Genomic DNA, 19,202 nt, shown 5'->3' with positions numbered 1-19,202 from the left:
TCCCCTGCTTCATGAGCACCTAATTAATGGCTGCATGGGCAAATCTCACTTTCAGGGTGATTGTAAGGCAGTAGGAGTGCCCCTGTATAGACTTAGAGCTGTGTATGTGGGAGTGCAGGGTGAGTTGTGTGCATACTAACGTGTACAGGGTGAAAGTTATGCCCATGTGAGTGCAGGGTGCAGCACATTAAGGCCGGAGCTTTTGATATTGCCAAGTCTTGTTATATTTTCAATCTTTGGGCACCAAATAACGAAACCTTCTTTTTATGTTTCTTAAAGTTTGGACACCAAAAAACAATGACAAACCATTTGTTTCTATATTGAGTGTCTTGTTTTCTAAAATGATTTCTGTCTTTTTTAAGAAAGGTTCTACGTTCTCCTTAGCTTTTTTTCCTGGGCTTTTGAGCAGTTTGGACATTTTACTGTAGCCCAACATGTGAAAGCTGGATGGGTTAACTTCCTGCACGATGAGCAGTCAGTATTATCTGACCATTAGTTTAAATCTTAGATCCTCTTATTCAGGAAAGTTTTGTTGTTAAATGTATATTGTGTGCCAACTCAGAAAAAACTAACTTCCCCAACCATCCTGTTGTCATAGAACTTAAAGATTATGAACAAGCTACTTACCTTTTAGTAACACTTTTTCTGGTGGATGCTCTGCATGTCATCACAGTAGCAGCAGCCTTGGCCCAGGTAGAATGATCCCTCACTTCTTCGAGACGCTGATTCGTGGCCAGTATGCAGCAGTTCCTAATGCAGAGGACTGTCCACCTTGACAAAGTCCTTTCTGCACTACCTTACCTTTCTTCTCCCCCCCCCCCCAGGACCCAAAAAAATCTGATTGTCCAACCAAAGCTCTTTAGTGCGATCAATGTAAAACCTTAAGGCTCTCTTGAGATCCAGCTGATGGAGTCTCTTCTCCTATTTTGAGAGGTGGGGTGGAGCAAAGAACTCGGGGAGGACGATAGATACAGTGTTTTTCCTGCTTCCAAAATGTACTGAAAGCAGAGGTAGTGGTCATTTCTGGAGCACGAACACTGTAGCAGTATTCCTGAGGTACACATCATGCAACAAAAACAGCCCTTCCTTAAAAATAAGCTGTTATATTCCCACCTTATCACACAGAGCTGAAGAACTACTTTACCTCCTGTCGTTTACATGTTTGGAGCTTGGTTGTAAGAGATGTTTATCAATATTAATAACAAATATGGAAAAGTATATTAATACCAAATATGGAGAAGTAAAGACACCCTTGATATGGACCAGAGCGCCGGGTACAGAGAATTTTTTGGGGGAAAAATCAAGTAAATTATTATTATTTCAATACATTCAAGACTATATAATTCAAAAACAATTGAAGCGAGGTGGATGATACAGTTCCACCACACCAAAAGTGATACATTATCTGCATGTCCTACAGAAAATAGGCAAACTGACATTTGCCATTACTACCTCAAACTCGATCGACTCATTAATCAAAACATACATCCGGTATTTCTTTATCACTTTAATGCATGTGTTTAACGTGAATCAGTTATTGTAAAATACATTATTTCAGGAAATTTGTCGGCAACGTTAATTACATTTCCTGGATATTATTCTTATAGAACATTCTGCCTTTGTTTCTACTCTTGCAGGAGGGAAAAACCCCTATGGATCTGGTACAGCAGTGGCAATCTGACACAAGGGATGTGTTATCCACCAAGATGTCACCGGAAATTCAAGCTTAAATGAAATGAGCAACAATTAGCATTTATTAAAAACGACTACACTTAGTTGAATTATGATTGGGGCATTGTTTTATGCTGCATGCTGCCAAAGTGGGTTTGAATGATCTAGCTGCTAGAATTTGGAAGACCAAAATACAGTTATCTGGGCTTACCAATCAATCTTTCAAATCCCAAAGCTGTAGCTTAGAGTGCAAATGTACCTTTAATGGGTTGCTTCTAACTTACTATTATGTGGATAGTGAGAAAGAAAATCATGTTATCTGAACAAAGTCTTAGAAGAGATTTCAAATACTTTGTCTGACCATATTTGAATAATCGTCTTCCAAGAACCATGAGATGTGCAGGTGCCATTTGTTGGCAATGCTCATCCCCTCCAGTAGACACTACTAAATCTGCAGAGACTGACCCATGCAGGGATTGTATCGTTATTCTCTACCTCACGCTGTTTTCTTGCATGACCCTGACCAAGACATTGGAGAACTGATTTACTTTTTCTACTTTGCATGCTTACAGTGGCTCCAGGAATATAATGGAAAGACCTGAAACACCCCTGTTGTATTCATAGGACTGCCTGTCCCATACCCTATTTAGCAAACACAACTGGTTTGTTAAATTGAGTGTTTTGTGAGAATTTTGAGTCCAATTCATTGGATAGTAGGTAGTATTCTCCGACATGTTATCTCCATACAGATATCCAAATGTGACAACTTTGTTTTTATTTTTTTCCTAAATGACTTACTCCTTCTTTGTAAATTTCAGTTATCAGTCTGCTTGCCATTTTCTTCCTTTCAACAATGACTTGGTCTTAATCCTACTAACACATCCATGCATTAGTCATACTACTCTTGAACCTACCCATTTACAAATCAGTAGTTGTATAATTGTTTCAAGTAGTTATTGAGTGTTTGTAACCTTTGGGCCTGATTACGAATGGGTCAGGGTATTCTGACCCGTGAGTGACCCCCTAGTTTCGCCCGGGTTGAATTACAAGTTGGAAGTTATTTATTGAGCTGAATATTATCAGTTATGTTAAATACCTCAACCTTTGTTAAATTTCTGCAGACAAACCTGTTGAAATTTAACAGGGGAACTGTGTACAGTATTTCCCGGAACATGCAGGTTTTTGATGTGTTAAACACCAAAATCCAGATACTATTCACCGAAAACTCATAATAGGCGCTATTTAACACTCTCTTTTTTATTTATGCGATAAATAGTACCTTGTTTCAACACTAACTCGCAATAAGACCTGCATCTGGCATCATTGCACCTATTCTTTACCTCAGAGATGGGCTTTGTTTCTTTCTGCACAAACGCTGTATGTGATAGACATTTTGCAGAATAGTATGTCTGCTTGTTTTCAATAAAACAAATAATATTATTATTTTGTATGTGTGTTCATTATTATAGAGTTGGGAGAATCAATATCTGAATATCCTATATATGGAATGACACTCATTTTAGAATTTTTCAAGCTTGTGTTTTAATACTTATAGTTACACAGTCACATGTATGTGCATTCCCCTTTTCCAGCAACCGTATACGCATAGGTTTTTATTATATATATCAGAAAAAATATGGTGAACGAGGGCTAAACAATTGTTTTCGACAGGGGATCTCAAAAGTTTATTTCCCCATTAAAGCAAACTAAGTGTGTGACAACAATGAACAAATGTGCACTTAGTCTTGGCAATGCAACAACGGTGCCATATTAATTACAGATTAGCAGGTGTTTAAAAATTGAATCTGGAAAAAAAGCATTCATTTAGCCCATCTTTGACTTATATGCTTCGAGGTCTTCAGATATGCCAAGTAAAAAGCACCTCAAATTCCTTCAAATTCTTCCGTATATTACAGTCTACAATATCCAATTGCCTGTATAGTTAAATTATGCTGAATTCATCTACTGCATGAACACCCTCATCCTCCTGTAGTTGAGAAAATTGTGGTCCTGTCTGGTATACTAAAAGCACCAATATTATTTTTGAATATCTTGAAACTATTGGATTGTGTAACACTGGGTGCAAAGTACAATGCGTACTCCAATATCTGGAATCCCACTTCCTTATCTTAGCACTACCCATATGTATACATTTTCACCTAGTCAGCAATAATAACAACACTGCCTAATCCATACTAAAACTTTAATAAAAATAGACAAATGATGAAAGCTTTTAATATTTTTACATTTTGGTCACACATACTTTGGAATTACCAGAACATTAGAGTCATCCATTGCCAAATCTCCAGGATTAATTATACAGCCCAAGGATTCTTCTTGTTGTACATGGATATTACACTTGGATTGTGGCTCACTGTGTATTCTTAGGCTGTACAGTACATTCGCTACGTGATGTTTGTGTCTTTACAAAATATCAAAACAACATCAATATCCAACAGAGTAATCTTCAAAATGTTACTAACAAAGAAAAGGTACCAACGCCTTTCATGTGTTAAATGGCATAATGTGACATTCAAAGTGCCCCAATTTTGTCTTAAACATTTTTTGTTCTTCCTATAAAAGCAATAGAGTATAATCTCTTTTTTAACATGATCTATAAAATGTATTCTGTATGTAATCTACTGATTGACAAACTGTTGTGACTGGCTTGCAATCCCGCTGGTCCCCTAATTTAGCCCTTGATAATCTACACAAGGCCACACGTCACAAAGTTTTTGCTTTACAATGTAGGTGGAGCAGCAGATGGAACCATGGTGTGGCACCACACATTAACCCCTCCCATGCTCGTGACGGAACCGTTCCGTCACGAGCCTCGGTGGGCTGTGCTGGTGACGGAACGGTTCCGTCACGGCCCTCTCGCCGCGCCTGCGCGGCGCAAATTCCACGCCTGCGCTAACGTTCTGAAGCGCGGGAGGGGCCGTGACGGAACCGTTCCGTCACAAGCACAGCTCGCCCGTGTGCCGTGACAGAGCGGTTCCGTCACGAGCACGGGACCGCCGCGCGCCCCCCCACCCCCTTAGCACTGCGGCGGAATAGCCGCCGCAGTGAAGGGGTTAAAGACTTTATTGGTTAGATGCTCCAAGGCCTCTATTTATTCACCATTAAAACAATGAGGGGTATCCTTTCTAGGTTCCAACTCAACAATACAATCAAAAGTAAGATGTGGTGGCTTTTTCCCTCTTTCTGGGCAGGCCAGGCAACATTTAATTTCAAAATGATTTTTAGTGATGAAATATGGTAGGCAGCAATTGTTTGGACAGAGAGGGTCCCATGCATGGCTTTAGAGAGCATGCAACCCTACGTCCAGTTCACCATAGTAAACTGTAGTTGTTTTGTCCCATACCTCAGCACAGTTGACAATCATCCTTGCACGCTGAGGCCTTTTGTGACATGGAGGGAGGTTCAGAGAGGTGTTCAGAGGTCAGAAGGGTATAGCATGTGCACCCTCCTTTTCGAGTGGGACTAATATTGCTAAACAGGGCTGCAGATAACGGACAGCGGTGGCAGTAATACTAATGTTAGTCCGCAGGGCTGGTCTTTTTACCAATTGCCTGCTCCGGAGCAGGCCTACGAGCAGCTTCCATTTTGTAAAAATATTTACCCACTCCATGAAACCAGATCCATTGCTCATCCATACTGGGCATGGATGCTGCATGTGTGTGTTTCCCTTGAATGAAAGGTATGCGTTCCGGTGATCATGACATGGGGCGGCCTTAGGCATGTGCAAGCGGTGCACCTGCACAGGGCCACCAAACCCCACGCCAATATATATCCTTAATATAATAATCCTCTGAGGATGGATACATATTTGCGTGGCAGCCCCTGGCAGGGATTTGGCGGCCACCCGCTCTGTTCCACTTCCAAACACCCTGACTCCCCCCTCTTCACTGGCCTCCGTGCTCCGCCCCGCCAGGGGCGACCTTAGGCATGTGCAAGCTGTGCACCTGCACCTGCACAGGGCCACCAAACCCCAGGGGCCACCACGCCAATATATATCCTTAATATAATAATCCTCTGAGGATGGATACATATTTGCGTGGTGGCCCCTGGCAGGGATTTGGCGGCCTCCGGCTCTGTTCCACTTCAAAACACCCTGACCCCCCCTCTTTACTGGCCTCCGCGCTCCGCTCCGCCTGGACCCCCTCTTCTGTGGTCCCCTACCTACGCTCCCTGCCCAGGGCCACCATGAGCCTAGAGCCACCCCTGGCCCCGCCCAGACCCCCTCTTTCCGGGGCCCCCTACCTACGCTCCCTGCCCATGGCTGCCATGAGCCTAGAGCCGCCCCTGTCATGACAGCACTGGCTATCATTTCGTGTGACACAAAATATAAGTGATACCTAACATAGAGAGTTGGGGTGAGATCAGGCAGCAGACGTCAATTGCAGAACTCTTTTCAGACATTCCGTAAAGAAGTGCAGTGGGTTAGACTGTTGGGTGAGACCTGCCCTTTCCTGGCCTCATCCTCTGGAAGAGCTATTCCCCCCACAAGTTAACAGGTAGCGGAGTGGGGCCGCCTACATTGCTTTTGTGACTTTGTTATAAGTGTATAATGGAATTTCAAGCATCAGAATATCTTGGACAAAATATTTAAAGGTAGGAGCATATGTACGAAATATAGATTTGTTATTCTTAACTCCACATCTGTATACCTTGACAAAATATCGTGAACAGAATATTGAGTCTAAAATATTGAAAGGTAACTGGAGATTTTCTATATTCTGGGATTCTGGTCACAATATTTCGAATCCCACCTCAATTTTTGGGAGGCACAGCCTGTGCTATGGGTTTCGCTTGCCTAGAGACTACCATGCTCACACTCTAGACAAGAACCATCTCTCGACCTGTCTGTGTGGAAATAAGAAAAGTGCAGAACCAAACACAGCACTGAACTTATGGAATACACAATGTCTGTCTTCAACTTGAGTGTGAATATGGAGCAGAAGCTTTGAATCACCATGCCAAGTTTTCCTGACTTGAAGCCTTGGGTAACACGTCAATGGAGATCAGGAGAATGTTTAAAGTTCCACCAGGGCTGGGTTACTTTCTAATATCTTGGAAGTGCACTGGAAATGCCCTTGTACGAGGACAATGCTGCTGTGAGGGCTAGGGGCTGTGAAATTGCCAAGGAGAATGACTTGACACTATGATATGGGGTGAGACTGGTGCTCAAGCTCCATGAGGTTTTCACCAGCACAGGCGCTGCACACCCACCTGAACTTGAAGGTACCAGCTGGAACTCAACAGAGGGAGTAGGTCTGAGAAGTATCCTGGCACTGGAAGCAGCTAACCACCATCAGAGTTGAAGTAAAGTGTAAACGTGTGAAGAGACTGCACAAGCAAAAGGACATCACTGCTACAGCTCAGACTAGGCACTTGTGGGTATATTTACAATGGGATAGCAAGACCAGAAAGTCACTTTTAGCAACGTTCTGGTGGCGCTATGAACATCTCCATATTTACAAGCAGGTTTATGCCACTTTTTGTGACTTAACACCACCTTAAAATACGGCCCCTTTTCACGCATCAATTGGTGTGAAAGGGGCATGCAATGGGTGTTGCTCTGGGCGTTCCACTGCAACACCCATTGCTTTTTGACGCTGCCCCAGATTTGCAAGAGCAGGCATTTAAATGGCAAAAAGAGGAGAAATACTTTTAATTCTCCTTGTTTTTGCTTTTTCTATGTGTGCTGCATTCTGCAGACCACATAGAAAGAGCAAAACGCCATGAATGATCGTTTCCTGGGGCCCAGTCACAACTTAGCATTGAAGCAAACTAAGGGGCATATTCACAATAAAATGTCAGAGCACTCAGGAAAGGACACCTTCCTGCACATAAACAATCATTAAATAATGACGATTCGCTACATTCTGCAGCACACGTTGAATTAACAAATTGCCATTATGGATTGTTTATGTACAGGAAGGGACACCTTCCTGCACATAAACAATCATTCCCTGCAACGCAGGCATGCTTGCACCATGGTGTAAGGGTGCCTGCGTTGCAGCTAGGCAGTTACTTTTAGCGCCAATGCTAAGGAAAACACAGAGCTGCGCCGTATTATTGTAAATAGGTCACATCCCTGTGTTATGGAAATGTCGGAGCACAGTGCAGACAAATGTGGCGCAGCTCTGCGCACCAACATTTCATTGTAAATATGTCCCTTAGTTTGGTTCGATGGTAGATTGTGATTGGGCCCAAGGAAGTAACCAAACTGCAAGACTGCCAGGACCGCAGGAATAGCAACTCTGACACAGCACCTTCTTCACTTGTAGTAACACTGCCGCTGCTGACCTGACTGGTGGGTGTCGGCACTCCTAGTACAAAAGTGCAAATATGTTGTGGTGGGCCAGGGCATCACCTCCATTCAGTGTGCTGTGCTAGGTGTACACCACTTAGGCGTCATGCCTCACTGACATGTTCGGGCATGCTCTGGCATATGTAATGTAATGATGATATTTGTAAAGCCCACTGTTACCCCATCTCGGGGTGTCCTGGCGCTGAAGACCGCTGGGGAACCCGTCCTGGCTTTCCCTGTGAGATGGTCCCTTTTTGGTCCCTTTTTGGGTATCTTCAAGGTGAAACCAGGCATCCCTGGCGTCTGTGGGGGGCCGTTGTGGAGATGAGGCAAGCTTAATGCCCAGAGTTGCCGAGTGTGATCCCTGGTTAGACTAGGCACCGAGGCGAGAATTGTCGAGTCCGCTGACCCTGGTTTACGACCCTGCCGCGTCGGGAACTGAACCCTGGTCCCGGGCCGCTCTCTGCTGCCGCCTCTAACCAGTGAGCCACACCACTCCACAGATGAGGGGAAAGAGTGATCTACTGGAACTACTGAGTGACTGTGAGCGTATTGAGCTACAGGAGCTTCCCACAGGGCCACTGAGATGACCCTTCATAAGGCAACAGGCCAATGCACTTTATCGCCATAGATTATCCCTGAGAATCCAGTGGGACCCATTAGTAATAGTTGGAAATGCCTTTTGTTGAGTATGCTTAGTATTTCTAGCTGTATGAGTAGTAACAATGCGCTTTTTATAAACTAAAGTACTTGCTGGGCTGTGGTTTTTGGACGGGTGTTTGATGTTAGTTGAGTGCTGATTTACTAACACCACACCACCTCCCTGAGTAAGACGTGAACTGCTCAACTTCGCAGCAATTGGAGTCAAGTACAAAAGTAGTGTAATTGGTGATTAGTTGTCATTTCAATAGTAGGATTAAGTACCATGAAACCAGTGGTAAATGGCTGTAATTCATATAAACCAAGCTTACATCTGACTGTCCAGGGACTTCTGTAAAGGTTACCTCAGTAATATATACTTATGCACAGAAGAAAAATAAATAAAACAATACTCTAAGAAAATATTCGAAATATTTAAAATATATGGGCAGAAAAAATAATACGATTTACGTTACAAGGCATCATCACTTTTTGGTTATATGTATTGAAAAAACAGACACATGTAAAGGAAAAAAAAAGTGGCGAAGACAGGTGAGAAGCACCAACAAGATCATTCCAAATATGTACATGCAACACCTACTGGAACTACGAATTATGCCATGCATCTTTCATGATCAACTCATTTGTCTTCCAAAATACACAAGGCACTGCGCACTTCTCTTTTGCTGAAAGGCACTCATGTAGCTTTCTCTTTTTATAAAACTGGAATTCAGGATCCTCTTAATGACAGGAGAAGCCTGCATGAAAAACTGTAGAAAGCTTAAGATTCCATCAAATAAAGGGACATCAAATGTATCAATTTGACATTTATCCTAATTACATGTAATTTCAATTGATAGTATTTAATTCTGATTCATTAAACGTAGACTCTCGTGGCACAGTAGACTAATGCATCCACAAAGGAATCTGTGTTTCATTGCATGGTCACAGATTCTAATCCCAGCAGTTCAACTCAACCTTTCATCCTTCATAGGCCAATATAGTGAGTACCGATTGGGGAACAATAAACATTTGCTATTTCAGTAAGCACCAACGGCCAGATTCATGAAACGAAAATCGGCTCGCAAAGGGCCAGATTCTCCGAATCTGGCCCTCTGCGAGCGCAATTTTTGCATTTGGGATTCATCATCCCAAATGCAAAAATCGCTATTATAGAATTCACAAATTTGCGAGCAATTGCATTTAAGGAATCTCTATTTGAGATTCCTTAAATGCAATTCATGATACATTTAAAAAAATGCGAATTCGCAATTTCGAGCCGCTATTTACCGCGAAGTCAAACCTCGTGGTAAATAGCGGAAACTTAGAAAAATGCACTTAAGTGCATTTTTCTAAGTTGTATGTTACACACACACATGTCCTTGGGACATGTGTGTGCGTAACACCAGCGTCCAATGTCATTTCAGGGGTGCAACAGGGTGTCCTTTGGACACCCCTGCACCCTTGAAATCGCAATATCAAAATGCGAATCTCTAATAGCGATTCGCACATTGATATGTCTTCCCATTCATTCCTATGGGCCTTTAGGCCCATAGGAATGAATGGGGAGTTATTCCTTATTTGCGATTAGCAATTAGCTAATTGCAAATAAGGAAGCTGTAGGAATCGCAAAAAAAATTGCGATTTGTACATGAATCCCGTTTTGCGAGTCTGTAATAGCGATTCCTTAATGATCGCTATTACTGACTCGCAAAACTGGACTTTGATGAATCTAGCTGCAAAATACCCATGCTGGGACGATCAGGTTCTTTACAAATACACGTTATGTTTTTGCTGACTCAATTGTCATATATCAAGCGCCAACATAACTTCAGTTCTGTTCTTTTCTTACTAATGGTATCTTTTTCTTCTTTCTTAAACTTAATAGCTGCACACATTCACCTTGAGTTCACATCCATAACTCCCTTTACATGCAATCCATTATGCCGTTAGGCCGGGTAAATTTATGTTTTGTTCTTGATCAAACTGAAAAGCTGCACGCATTGACCTTGTGTTCATATTCACACCTTACTTAACGTGCAATCCATTATGCCATTAGACTTGGTAAATAACTTTGTCATTGAACCATATGTTTACCACACCCATTTCCTCCCATGACACACTAAAACCATCCTAACAACAATTACACTCATCCTCATCTACACACTTGAGCAGGAACAGAGCACTGCAGAAATCGCATCCGTGGCCAACATTGAGAAACTGCTAGATTCTTTCAGCTCCACCTTACTAACCAACATGGGCACTCACCCTCCACTGAAGGTACCCAACCCTCCGATACCAAAGAAAGGTTTAAAGCTGAAAGGTCGATCAGGCAAAAAAAAAGGGAATGATGCAAAACACAATTTGTTGATGACCTAACTCTCACATCAAAGGCCCCCACTCCATAAGTAGAAAACTAAACACCAAAACTACAATTATCTGTTAAAAAACAAGCTCTAAAGAAATATCTTACTTTCCTGTAGAAGGTGCATTCAATAAAAACAAGCATTTGCAATGCAATAGGTCTCGCATTTGCAAAAGTTTGAGCTATTGGCATTGTAAATGACAAACCTTTTATCTATGTGTTCGTTTTGAAAACAGATAAATCAATGGCATTGTCATTTACACTGCCGATAGCTTAAACTCTCCATTGTAAATGACAATGCCTTTTTCAAGATGTTAGGGTTGTTACTATTACTTTTAAGTTGAGGCTGGCACAAATTTTCTTTTAGGCAGCAAACACCACTAACAGAACACATTAAACAGAACACTGAAAACATATCAAACTCAGATGCAATATACCATATAGCTAGGTATCACTGGCCAGGGCACCTCCTGCTCTCCCTTTCAGCTGCTCAACTTCATTTAACTTAAGCCCATGTTCTCGCACATACAGTACCACTTTTCCACAATTGAGAGCAGTTATAACTCAGCAGACACCATTAAGTAATGACACACCTCCTTCACGAAAGTTAGAGAGAAAGACAAGAAAAGAGTTTGCTGCGACAGTGACACCCAATGAGCCTGATCCTCCACCACAACACACACGGGCCGAGGGTATTTGTGAGTCGTGCTCCATAGCCCCTGGCAAGAGTGGTTTGCAGGCAGCGAAAAGTTTGGAAAAAATAATATTTTCGGGCACACTCCTATATGGGAAAACCGGAGTGGGGGCGGGGGGAGACAGAGGAGAGGGTGGGGGGGAAACATTGGAGAGAGCAAGGACCTGGGCAGAGCAGGTAAACGGGGCACTGGGAGTAGGCACGAGAGGGCATAGAAAGGAAGGTGGTGGGGGAGGGGGAAGGGGCTACAGGAAGCTGCTTTTGGCTTTTGCTGCCGGTGTTAGGGCAAATACAAATCGGTAAAACGGAAAGCTACTGTTAATTTTAAAGTCTAATGGTATGGGCTAGAATGGAATAAATCCCTTAATGAAACAATATAAAAAAAGACAGGCAGCTTTAAAGACAACGTCCTTTTCAGACCCGCCCGGAAAACAAATTAACATTATGATTTATTTCGATTTTTTGAGTCTTTAGGTATTTTGTGGAATTATTTAGATCCTTCAAAATTGCCCTTTTCGTAACCCAGAGTACTATGGCGCGTAATGCAACATAACTCGGCATATAAAATAACATAACACCATACAAACTAACATAACATCACGCATTGACCCTGTAACCATGACAGCTATGGTTGATTACCTAAATTATATACAATTGTCTGTTTTGCAGTTTTGTATAGCGCTAACTTGACCCGGAGGGTTTGGAGTGCTTTACATAAGCACCAGTTACATTACACAAGGACTCATTCATACACATTCTGAAAATCATTACGTTCACTTGGAAATGTTAAATATTATTTCGTCCCCAATCTTTTCTAAGCAGTCATACACTTGTGCGGCTGACGGAAGTTACTTACCGGACCCAGGACATGGTTGTCTTATCACTTCTTAAGTCTCGGAGGTCGCATCTGCGGTTCTTGCTCTTTAACCGAGGGACTGACCGGCTTTAAGCCGCAGCTGGTATATTCCTCTAGTCTACCTCTACGGTTTCCATGGTTCGAGCAGTATCTAAAAGCCCGAAGAGCGAGGAGCCGTCGCGAACACCAACTGGGACCTCTTAAGCCGGGAAGCGCACACACCATTAAGTGATGTGAAGGCACAAAACCCATGAGTTATTCCCCCAAAACTCGTAATAGGCAACAATCATCTCACGTGTAAATTAACGTAACCTGGTATATCATTATTTATGAGCTGTGATAAATAGCACCTTCACTCAGGCCCCTACTTGTATCCAAATGGGGAAATGTAAGAACATGGTAAAACTGAAGAAGAACCAAATGAGTGTGGAAACAAATTATTTTTCTGTATGTGCTAAGAGGAATATTGACAAAATTAAAAGGATTTGTTAACGAAATAGCACTTAAGAATGAGCTAGTATGAATGGTTTATACAGACAGATTTCTATTTATATAAGTGGACAAAGAATTTTCCAAATTTGAAAAGCTGTATATCATTGAGCCCGTATAAACTTCTATATGGATTGTCAACCCATGCTGAAGCCATAAAAGTGATGGGTAGTTTGTGCATAGACCTGAGTGAATTTAATAATAAAATACAGGTCTCTAGGTGCCTTCCTACAACAACAAATAGTTATCATAGGTAAAATGTCCAACTCTGTTTAGCACTATTGAGTGGTTCCACTGCACTAAGAGTTCAGACCATTTAAGGGATTAATTACACCCTTTGGATGTTATCAGTTTAAAAGAATGCCTTTTGGTCTGGTCTCGGCTGCAGCTGTGTTCAAACACATTCTGCATAGGCCGTCCAGGAACATGACAGCGGTAAAATCATTCCAAAATAACATATTTGTGGTAGACAGTAAAAAAGAAGAACAAACCAAGGCACCTATAAAACAAATGAGAAACGTTTTAGGTGAACTCATCGATTTGGTTTTTAACTGTGGAGGATACAAAATGCAAAACTAAGATACGCAATGTGACACATATTTAGAACAGAAACCTGAGTGAAGATGACCAAATATCAATTGAGCGGATCAAAGAAGAGATTTATAACACTAAATAATTAAAGGGATTTACCTAAATTTGAAAACAGTAATCTCAACCTGATGCAAGTGACAAAGGCCAGGATGTTGTAGTGTCACAAAAAAAGGATGGAGAAAGCATATTTGCATGAATATGAATGCAAGTGAGATGGGAAGAAAACAGTAGTGCGAAGGTTAGATATAATGCATGTAGGAATATGTTGCGGCTATAATACCGATAAAAGCATGTGCGGCCTTGTCCTACATGTAATGGGGTTAGTGTTTTGTGAGATGATGTCTTTTTGGACATGAAATGGTTTATTTTGAATGAGGGCGCTCGATTCTTACAGCAGGCACAATGCCATGACTGCACCACCTTTCTGTGAAGCAGCTGTTCTTCAGGAGCGTCTTGTCATCGGGGGAGGCCTTCTTTGGGTCATTGTTTTAAAAGTGCAGCAATCACGTGACCTACAGTGATGTTGCGCAAATGACAGAGATGCAGTGGGGCAAAAAGTATGCTTCAACTCAGGCAGACACACATTTAAAAGCAGAAAGAATCTGACCCAGAGCGTTGAGGGATGTCGCAGAGGAAATAACACCACGTACAGTGAGCACCGACTATCACGATCGACGAAGACACGCCCCCCTGCAAGGAAACATAATTATTTTTGACTTATGAAACCCGACACATTAAGAAGGCATCAGACCGAAGAGAAAACCGCGGTTTTGCCAAGAGACCTGGCTTAGATTTCGCTTCGCTCGCTGCACCTTCCGGTAATATGAAATATTGGCATTCGCCCCAGAGAACAGGACGTGCTGTGACAAACACAGGGAAACGCCTGGCATGAGAGCAGGCTGCCGCAAAGTCAGAAGGGATCTCATGAGTGCCAGTGTCTGGCCCGCGTTGCATCCTCAAATGAAAGGTCCGCAATGAGAAAACAAACAAACTCACCGCCACAGCCCGGCTTTAACAGGAAGCCAGGCAACCTTTGTTGGGACGGGGGCGGGGCCGGACAAAAACAGGAAGCAAGCGCTCCTGTGCCCGCCGGAGGATTTCCGTGTTAGCTAGCGGGGCTCCTGTGCTCGTGGAGAGCCCCGCGGCCCCCGCCTGTTAACCGGAATGACCCGCTGGCTGCCGAGGGACACGCAAGAAGAACCTGGTGAGTAGGGTGTGAGGGGGATGTGTGCGCGCGCGTGTGTGTGTGTGTGTGCGCACTTGTGTGTGTCTCTGGTGAGGTAAGGGGGGAGCGTGTGTGTATGCAGTGTGTGTGTGTGTGCGCGCGTGTGTGTATGCGACGGCGGGGGTGGGTTCTCTGTATGTATGGGTGCGTGCATGGGCGCTTGTGTGTCTCTGTGTATGCGCATGCGTGTGTGGTGCCGTGCGCGCCCTTGAGGAGGAATCTGAGACAGCGAGGCTCGTGCCTGAACGCTGTCTCACATTCCTCCTAACACGCCAACAAAAGGTCAATCGCTACGCTTCGCTAGCTCGACCTAAAAATGAGATGTAAATTATTTTCTTCATAGAAAATCAACTCAATCAGAAATTTCTTAGAAAGCACTGAGAAAAATCCACCATCTCGCCCGTACACCTTCATCATCTCTAAATTTAGTGACATTCTCGCTACCTCATTACATACATATACAGAGAATATCGCCTCGCCCTCTGTCGCAAAGTCCCACATCTGAAGAAGCTTTAAAGGCTCTTCTAACTATAATCAAAACATACCTCAGACAAGATACCTCCCGCCAACAAGCTCAAAAATCTAAATAGTACGCATTGTCCCATTTCTTTTTTTTTAAATAACATTTTATTGAAAAAAAAAAAGGCAGAGTCGACAATTTAGTCACAGAATGATAGCAGCAGGGTCAATCTGGTATACATCATATAGCAAAAAACATAATATATCAGTGTGCATTACGACATGGAGGTCCAGCTCTGTCCATGGCCATGTCGGCTGTTGGGGAACTACAAATCTCACCCCTATACTGATTCCAATGTCCCCATTTCCTGTCCCACTTTTTAGGACATCCTCTAAGTTTATACACAGTCTTCTCAGCGAGCATGCAGCGATCCATCTCAGTCAACCACCCAACCACCAATGGTCGCGAAGGAACTCCCCAATTCATTGCTATTGATCGCTTTATGAGCAGGAACCCCAGAGCCCCCACTGAAGCTCTATCTCAGTTAAATCTGTGGCCCCCCCATATGTTGAGGACGCCCTCCTTGGGCGACAATGGGATATGCTTCCCCAATGCGTCACTCATTTTTCGGGTTGCCCCCTCCCAGAACCGCCGAATCACAGGACAGTCCCATAAAACATGATAAAAAGTACCAGTCAGGCCACAGCCCCGGAGACATAGATAGTCTGGACGGCTTCCTATCCTAGCCAAAAGGGGAGCAGACATGTAAGCCCTGTGTAAGACCTTCAACTGGATCAGCCGGAAGCTGTGATTAATCACCACCTCCTTGGGGGACATCAAAGCTGCCTGCCATTCCTCGTCTTCTAAGTGTCCCATATTTACTTGCCACTTGTCACGCAGGGTTTGGAAGGTGTTGGGGAGGTTGTTGCATAGTTTACGATAGGTATAGGATATGGCCTTCGTCGGGAGGGGCTCTGAGAGTAGTCTGTCTTCTAGGGTTGAGGTCTCCGGGAGGGAGGAGAGGTCAGGTATGTTTGTGAGGATTGCATGTTTAATTTGGAGATATCGAAAGACCTCTTTCTGTGCAAGTGCATGTTTGTTCTGCAGTTCTGCAAAAGTTAGTAACTTCCCTTTGTGCACCAGATCACCCAGAGTAGAAATACCAATTGTGTCCCATTTATCGAAACTCAAGTGGAAACAGAGGGAGCCAAGTTTTTGTGACGTCCATAGTGGCGTGGCTTTGGTGAATTTATTAGACCAACCCATACTTTTATTGGCTTGGTGCCATATAGCTACTGTCTGTGCCGTGGGCCCTATATATCGAATTCAGATGGGTTTACTGTAGAGGACCCCCAAGTAACCCTCCCGTCCCATCTGATAACGTTCTAAGTGGTAGGCTGGATTTAAAGGCGAACCGTGGACCCAGTGATTAGTGGCCACCAATTGCGATGCCCAATAATAGAGGCGTATATTAGGTAGGGCGATGCCCCCATCGTACCATCCCTTGGTGAGTTTGTGCAGGGCTATACGGGCTGCCCCTTCATCCCACAGTAGGAGCCGTAGATCTCCCTCCAGTGTGGCGAAATAGGAATCGGTAATATGAAAGGGACAGTTTTGGAGAGCGTATAGGAACCTTGGGAGTGCTAGCATTTTAAATAGGGCTGCCCTGCCTGGGAGGGATAGCGGCAACGATCACCAGTGGGATATATCACTGTGTAGTCTGCGCAGCGGGCCCAATAGATTTCGCTCATGAAAAACCTTAGGATCCTAGGTAACGAAAATACCCAGATACTTAAAGCCATCTGGGGCCAAAGTGATAGAGTATCCCCGGGGCAATGGGGGCGGAGGACCTTGCAACATATATAATACGGTTTTAGACCAGTTGATCGAGTAGCCCGAATATTTTCCAAAGTTGGTTAGGACATAGAATAGGCTGTTAGTAGAAGATTTTGGGGAAGCGATATAGACCAGGAATGTCGTCAGCATAAAGAGAGATTTTGTCGATCGTATCGTCGCTCCAGCTGAGTCCCCTGATGGAAGCATCTGTTCGAACCCAGTGGGCAAGGGGCTCTAGGGACAGGGCAAACAATAATGGAGACAAGGGGCAACCCTGGCTGGTTCCCCTGTGGAGCACAAATTGTCGAGATGTGTGATTGTTGACTCGTACCTGACCGAGTAAATCCGTATATAGCAGTCGCACCCACTGGATGAAGTTGGGTCCGAAACCAAATCGTACCAGGACTTCGAAGAGGTAGGACCACTCTATCGAATCGAACGCCACTGTGGCGTCGAGGGACAGTATGGCGGCATCTTCCCGCACATAGGGGCGCCTGCTCAGAACATTATTTACTCTTCGGAGATTCAAGGCCGTGTTACGGCCTGGGAGGAATCCCGATTGGTCATCATGAATCAAGGAGGGGAGAACGGTAAGAAGCCTGGTCGCTAGAAGCTTCGCTACAACTTTGGCTTCAGCACTTATCAGAGAGATCGGTCTATAAGAACCGCAGTCGGTGGGCGGCTTATTCGGTTTATGGATGACGACAATGGAAGCCAGTCTTTGATCGAGCGGCAGAATGCCGCTGTCCCGGCTTTCTTCAAACATATTTTTCAAATGAGGGGTGATGTCAAGAACCACGCTTTTCAGAAATTCAATGGGGACCCCATTGGGTCCCATGGCCTTGCCCGATTTAATGGCAAAGATAGCGTTGCTTATCTCTTTAATCGTGATATCTGCATCCAGCGGCTCTCTATCAGGCTCAGAGAGAGTCGGCAAGTGCATTTCCTCCAGGAGTTGTCTAGAATCCTCCGAGGTATATTGTGCCCTAGTAGAGTAAACCTGCTCTAGGTGGTCGGCAAAGGCCTCTGCCACCTCTTGGGGATCTGTAATGTATGCCCCATCTGGGCGGACAAGCAAAGGGACCCACCTGGTGCCCTGCTCACGGTGCTCCAGTCACGCCAGCTTTTTGCCCGCACGGTCTCCGAATTCGTAAACACAGTGGCGCGTCTGAAGCAGCCTAGTCTGTGCCATTGATCCTGGGCCAGGGCTTTGTATTCAATCTGTCTGGTGCGAAGACGGCAAGCTGTCTCTTCAGATGGGGTATTATTTTGAGCTAGTTCAAGGCAAAGCAGGTCGGATTCAGCCTGGAGGAGTTGTTCATTGTGCTTGCGCAGGTATCCAGTTTTGAGCGCTAACGCTCTTCCCTTAATGACTGCTTTATAAGCCTCCCAAATCGTAACTGCTGAGCGCACCGATCCGACATTCTCCGCAAAATAGCCTTCTGTGTGCTCAATCAGGCTGTCCCTAATGTCAGGAATTTTCAAGAGCCATGGGTTGATAATTATCGGTCCTCGGGTGAATTGCTGATGGTATGTAAGTTCTACACTGAGAGGGGAGTGGTCAGAAGTGCCTACGAGGGAGACCTTTGGGATGTCTAAAAAGACCGATATCTGCTGTGGGACAGAAAAACTAGTCAATACGGGACATACTATTGTGTGCATTTGAGTAATGCGTGAAGTAAGGGGTATCTGGGTGAAATGATCTCCAAAAGTCCTCGAGCCTCATTGCCTGTACGAATTCCAGAAGGTCAGACCCAAGTTTATGCGACTGTCGCTGGGGATGCCTATCGAGTTCATCATTCATTGTCATATTGAAGTCTCCACCAATGAGCAGTGTACCCTGAGGGAGGTCTAGTAGTATTTTACTTAAGTCTCGCAGTGTTTCCCCACCGAGCGCCGGTGGGAGGTATGCCGACACAATGTTTAAGTGCCGTCCCTCCCAGGAGGCCTCTATGACTGCGAAGCGGCCCAGAGGGTCAGCCCATTTTTTTGTGTATGTAAGTGCTAGGCTTTTCTTTACTAGGATACCCATGCCACGGAATCCGGAGGTGAACCCCGCA

At 44.1% G+C, this 19,202-nt stretch overlaps 1 protein-coding gene across 1 annotated transcript in view; it reads left to right on the top strand.

Moving 5' to 3' along the window:
• The window catches only part of ANKRD2 (ankyrin repeat domain 2), an 89,750-nt gene extending 86,656 nt beyond the window's left edge, over positions 1 to 3,094 (top strand). The window contains exon 9 of the mRNA XM_086920253.1: positions 1,638 to 3,094. Within this exon, the coding sequence (XP_086776379.1) occupies positions 1,638 to 1,730 (93 nt within the window). The 3' untranslated portion in view covers positions 1,731 to 3,094. The remainder of the gene's footprint in view (positions 1 to 1,637) is intronic.
• The last annotated feature ends 16,108 nt before the right edge of the window (positions 3,095 to 19,202 follow it).

Source organism: Lissotriton vulgaris, chromosome 5 (assembly GCF_964263255.1).
Source record: "Lissotriton vulgaris chromosome 5, aLisVul1.2, whole genome shotgun sequence".
Classification (NCBI taxonomy): domain Eukaryota; kingdom Metazoa; phylum Chordata; class Amphibia; order Caudata; family Salamandridae; genus Lissotriton; species Lissotriton vulgaris.
This window is presented reverse-complemented; position numbering and strand designations above follow the sequence as displayed.